This window comes from Triticum aestivum, chromosome 7A (assembly GCF_018294505.1).
Source record: "Triticum aestivum cultivar Chinese Spring chromosome 7A, IWGSC CS RefSeq v2.1, whole genome shotgun sequence".
In the NCBI taxonomy this organism is placed as follows: Eukaryota; Viridiplantae; Streptophyta; class Magnoliopsida; order Poales; family Poaceae; genus Triticum; species Triticum aestivum.
In genome coordinates, this window is record NC_057812.1 from 106,822,687 (window position 1) to 106,828,735 (window position 6,049).

A 6,049-nucleotide genomic window follows, 5' to 3' on the forward strand; every position below is an offset into this window, starting at 1 on the left:
AAAAATGCTACACGTACGGATTTGTTTTACAAGGATTTACAGACCAACCCTCCTCCCTCACTAATCTCCTCCCCCCTGAGTTTCAGGGTGGGGCCTGCCTCATCTAATTACCAATTAAACCAGCCCACCTCAGCATTGCCTGTAAAAGTCCTGTAAAGCCTCCGTACGTCTAGCATTGCCGAATTTTACGTGTGACGACTTCGCTTTATTCGGTCTCCCACTGAGCTCCCTGCTGCCTCTCCACCGCCTTTACTGCACAGCTGATGCTCTGCCTATATAAACCATCCACGTCCACGCACAGCAGTAGAGCACTCGCAAGTCCCAAGCACGTACAGCAGCACAAAAGAGAGCAAGAGACACGTACGTACACGAGGCACACAATGGCAGCCGTTCAGGTGTTGTCGACGGAGATGGTCGTCCCGGTGGAGGCAACGCCGGGGGGCGCCGTCTGGCTGTCCAACCTGGACCTGGCTGCGCGCCGGGGCTACACGCCCACGGTCTACTTCTACCGGCCGAACGGCGAGCATGCGGGCTTCTTCGCGGCCGACGCCGTCAAGGACAGCCTCGCCAGGGCTCTGGTGGAGTTCTACCCGCTGGCCGGCCGCCTCGGGCTGGACGGCGCCGGGCGTGTCCAGATCGACTGCACCGGCGAGGGCGCGGTCTTCGTCACCGCGCGCTCGGATCACTACGCGCTCGAGGACCTCATGAACGAGTTCGTGCCGTGCGGCGAGATGCGCGACCTGTTCGTGCCCCCGACGCCCGCACCGAACCCGCCGTGCGTCCTGCTGCTGGCGCAGGTCACGTACCTGCGCTGCGGCGGTGTCGTGCTCGGCCTGGCGATGCACCACTCCGTCGTCGACGCCCGGAGCGCGGCGCTCTTCGTGGAGACCTGGGCGAGCGTCGCCCGCGGCTCCACCAAAGATGACGCGCCCGTGCCGCCTAGCTTCGACCACAGGCTGCTCGCCGCGCGCCAAGAGCGCGCGGTGCCGTACGACCACCCCGAGTACAAGCCGGAGCCAGCCCCGGTGCACGCGGCAACCGCTGGGTCCACGTACGCGAGCGCCCTGATCACGGTGAGCAAGCAGCAGGTGAGCGCGCTGAGGGCGCGGTGCGCAGGCGCGTCCACGTTCCGCGCCGTGGTGGCGCTGGTGTGGCAGTGCGCGTGCCGCGCGCGGGGCCTGCCGCTGGACGCGGAGACGCGGCTCTACTCCATGATCGACATGCGCCCGCGCCTGGCGCCGCCGCTCCCGCGGGGCTACTTCGGGAATGCGGTGATCCGGACGTCGACCGTGGCCACCGTCGGGGAGGTGGTGTCTAACCCGGTGGACTTTGCTGCTCGGCGCGCGCGCGCGGCGACGAGCCAGGGGGACGACCATGCGCGGTCTCTGGTGGACTACCTGGACGGCGTGGACGTGATGAACCTGCCACGAAGCGGCATCTCGCGCGCGCACCTGCGCGCCATCAGCTGGATGGGCATGTCGCTCTCCGACGCCGACTTCGGGTGGGGCGCGCCGGCGTTCATGGGGCCCGCGCTCATGTACTACAGCGGCTTCGTGTACGTGATGAACGCGCCCGGCAAGGACGGCGCCCTCACGCTCGCGCTGTCGCTGGAGCCAGAGAGCATGCCGGAGTTCAGCAAGGTGTTCGCCGACGAGCTGGCCCGTCTCGAGGTGTAGTACACTACGTACCATCGTCTGACGTTCGTTGCATGGATTGTATAGTGTTTTTTATTTTATTTTTATTTTGAGAGAGAATGGATTGTATAGTGTGGTTGCATGTGCTATAGGCTGTTTTTTCATAGTACCTATATGTAACTTGATTGAATTTGTAATTTGGGTAAGTTGATTTTGTGGAAGAAGGAACCGTTGGGAGAGAAAGAAAGAGGGAGAAATAAAGATCATAGTTGAATCTCTTAATCTAATGACTTATTAGTCAATGTGTACGTGCAATGCACGTTAATTTCAAAGTATATTAAGTGCATGCGGATATTAAGTAGGATATTATTTGCGTGTTATTATGTAATTAACACTATATTTGGCATGAAATTAATTGCACGCTAAACGTGTTGAGCGCTCGACATTGAAACAGTCTAGGTCGTTGGATTGACATGATTTGATAGCCGAGATTAATTGGATCTGCCCCTTTGGGTTTTTTTATATTGGTATAGATATAGATAGATATAGATAAAGTTGACTTACCCAAAATAAGTTTTCAGGTGACTGAAGTTTTTTTTTAATAGAAGAAGGGCCTTCCTTCCAATTTCCATTAAAGAAACCATGCAGTTTTCCTAAGATCAAACTACTGCACAAACGTAAACAAGTTCTCCAGAGAGACTACCACAAGGCCCGACCAAACATCTGCCACTTCTCGAGGGGACGATCCCCCCAGAGGAACAAAAGTGGAGAAGAGACGACATCGCTAGACCAAGTTCAACATAGTGCAAAGGCATACAAACATAAAATGATAAACTGAGAATGCAGCAACATGACGAAACAAACAGCTTCACAGGATCATCTTCTTATCTTTTGTTCACTACAGCATGTAGACCCCGTTACGCCATCCATGCGAAGCCCTGTAAATCTCACTTGCTACTTGCTTAAGAAGTCTTGCCCCCACCATCATTGCCTCTCTTTTTTTCTCCTTGATCTGCAAAATCGACCAACCCACGATCCAATAACATATCAGCCTAATTAGTATCAATGGGCCAGAATATGATCTATTTTCAAAAATGAGATTATTTCTGCACTTTCAAGAGTCTAGAAAACGGCAGATAAGCCAACCATACCAGTTTTTTGTTTTTCTTAGAAAAACTTCTAAGCCAGTTCCCAAAACAGACAGTTAGGGTATCCGGTATAGCATTTAAGCTAAAAACATATTTGAGTAGAATCCAAACCAGAATAGCAGTCAAGCATTTGAAAAATAAATGATCAATATTTTCATCTTGCCCACAAAAAACACATTGTTTACTACCATTCCACCCTTTCTTGAGCAGATTGTTCCTCAGTTAGGTTGCTCCTCCTGTTAACTAACCAGAGAAACACCTTTATTTTAGCAGGGACTTTAACTTTTCAGAGAAATTTTGGTGGAAAATCACACCCATCTTCTATCAATTTCATGTATAAGGATTTGCCAATGAATTGCTTGTTACAAGTTGCATCCACTCCAACTGATCTTTCCCACCTGCCATTGTAACCTCCTCACATATCCTTCTCAAGTTCCTCTAGAGATCAAGTGTTTCTCCATGCAAAGTTCTTCTGAACTTAAAGCCAAGCCATCCTTTTTCTAGGGCTTCAGCCATAGTGATATCGTGATCAAAGTTAAGCATATATAATCTAGGGTATGCCTTCTTAAGTGGCTTATCATCTACCCAGTATATTGTGTTCCTACCATCCCCCATGATTTTTTTGCAGAATTTATAAAATATATCCTTGACTTTAAGCAAACTAGCAAAAAATTGAGAATCTCCATTTTTGTGTTTTGTTCTAGAAAGGAAGCCATCAGTTACATATTTGCTCCATGGAACTGATTGCCATAATCCTTCCTCATTTTCTAATTTTCAAAACTACTTTAGAAGCAAAGCCATATTCATGATTTTTAAATTTAAGATACCCAATCCGCCAAGGTCTTTAGGTCTATACAACATGTCTTCCAGTTTACCAAATGGTATTTCTTCTTATCTTCATCCTCCTGCCATATATACCAACCTAGCTCTATAAAATTCTGCTTTCTTAAGGACCCCATAAGGTATGGGATAAAAGGACATCATAAAGAAGGGTATATTAGATTAACAAGCATATGATGTCCTTTATGATGTCCTCTTTATGATATACCCCTCTTTATACCCCTCTTTATGATGTCCTTTTATCCCATACCTTATGATGTCGCGCTAAATCTGTATGCATGTTGTCGCGCTAAGGCCACACAGGAGCGACGTGATACGTCTCCAACGTATCTATAATTTTTTATTATTCCATGCTATTACATTATCTGTTTTGGATGTTTTATATGCATCAATATGTTATTTTCTATTATTTTTAGGACTAACCTATTAACCTAGAGCCCAGTGCCAGTTTCTGTTTTCCCCTTGTTTTTTAGCTTCACGGAGAAGGAATACCAAACGGAGTCCAAACGGAATAAAACCTTCATGATGATTTTTCTTGGACCAGAAGACACCCAGGAGACTTGGAGATCAAGTCGGAAGAGCCACGAGGCGGCCACAACGGTGGAGGGTGTGCCCAGGTGGGTAGGGCGCGCCCCACTATCTTGTGGGCCCCCGTGACTCCCCTGACATACTTCTTCCTATATATTCAATATATTCCCGAACCTCTAGAAGTATCCACGAAAACACTTTTCCACCGCCGCAACCTTCTATTCCTGTTAGATCCCATCTTGGGTCCTTTTCCGACATCCTGTCGGAGGGGGGTTCGATCACAGAGGGCTTCTACATCAACTCTACTGCCCTTCGATGAAGCGTGAGTAGTTTACCACAAACCTACGGGTCCATAGCTAGTAGCTAGATGGCTTCTTCTCTCTCTTTGATTCTCAATACCATGTTCTCCTCGATGTTCTTGGAGATCTATCCGATGTAATCTTCTTTTGCGGTGTGTTTGTTGAGATCCAATGAATTTGGTTTTCATCTTTGCCTAAAAATAGTATTGATTCATGGAATAAGTGTAAAGATGCTTTTATTTCCAAGTATTTTCCTCCCGCTAAGATCATCTCCCTTAGGAACGATATTATGAATTTTGAGAAACTTGATCATGAACATGTTTCACAATCTTGGGAGAGGATGAAATTGATGCTATGAAATTGCCCTACTCATGGTTTGAATTTGTGGATGATTATACAAAAAAAATTATGTCGGATTGAATTTTTCTTCTAGAAATCTTTTAGATTCGGACGCGGGAGGTACTTTTATGGAAATTACTCTAGGATAAGCTACTAAACTCCTAGATAATATTATGGTTAATTATTCTCAATGGCATACCAAAAGATCTTCCACTAGTAAAAAAGTGCATGCGATTGAAGAGATTAATGTTTTGAGTGAAAAGATGGATGAACTTATGAAATTATTTGCTAGCAAAAGTGCTTCTATTGATCCTAATGATATGCCTTTGTCTACTTTGATTGAATATAATAATGAATTTATGGATGTGAATTTTGTTGGTAGGAACAATTTTGGTAATAACGCATATAGAGGTAATTTTAATCCTAGGCCGTTTCCTAGTAATTCATCTAATAATTATGGTAATTCCTACAACAATTCTTATGGAAATTATAATAAGATGCCCTATGATTTTGAGAATGGTGTTAAAGAATTTATTATTTCGCAAAAGAGTTTGAATGCTTTGGTTGAAGAAAAATTGCTTAAAATTGATGATTTGGCTAGGAACGTGGATACAAGTTCTCTTGATGTTGATTCTTTGAAAATTAGATATATTCCACCCAAGCATGATATCAATGAATCTCTAAAGGCTATGAGAATCTCCATTGATGAGTGCAAAGAAAGAACCGCTAAGATGAGTGCTAAACGAGATTGGTTTGTAAAAATGTGTTCTTCTAGTTTTTGTGAAAATAATGATGAAGATCTTAAAGTGATTGATGTGACTCCTATTAATATTTATTTCTAAAATAAATCTTGATAAATATGGGACTGTAGATGAGTCAACTTTAGCTAGAAGGCGTCCCAATGATTCGGAGTTTATAGATCTTGATGCAAAAATTGATAAAAGTGGGATTGGAGAGGTCAAAACTTTAAGTAGCAATGAACCCACTCCTTTGGATTTCAAGGATTTTAATTATGATAATTGTTCTTTAATAGATTGTATTTCCTTGTTGCAATCCATGTTGAATTATCCTCATGCTTATAATCAAAATAAAGCTTTTACTAAACATATCGTTGATGCTATGATGCAATCTTTTGAAGAAAAGCTTGAATTGGAAGTTTCTATCCCTAGAAAACTTTATGATGAGTGGGAACCTACTATTAAGATTAGTATTAAATAATATGAGTGCCACGCCTTGTGTGATTTGGGTTCTAGCGTTTCCA

At 44.9% G+C, this 6,049-nt stretch overlaps 1 protein-coding gene across 1 annotated transcript; it reads left to right on the forward strand.

The window, feature by feature from the left end:
- The first annotated feature begins 326 nt into the window (after nucleotides 1–326).
- On the forward strand, nucleotides 327–1,875 carry LOC123154409 (hydroxycinnamoyltransferase 4-like). The gene has a single exon (XM_044573157.1). The coding sequence runs from the start codon at nucleotides 381–383 to the stop codon at nucleotides 1,674–1,676; it is 1,296 nt and encodes a 431-aa protein (XP_044429092.1). The 5' UTR covers nucleotides 327–380; the 3' UTR covers nucleotides 1,677–1,875.
- Nucleotides 1,876–6,049: the final 4,174 nt, after the last annotated feature.

Bases quoted from the DNA above. Each gene is read 5' to 3' on its own strand.
- LOC123154409 (XM_044573157.1), top strand. From the start codon at position 381: ATGGCAGCCGTTCAGGTGTTGTCGACGGAGATGGTCGTCCCGGTGGAG.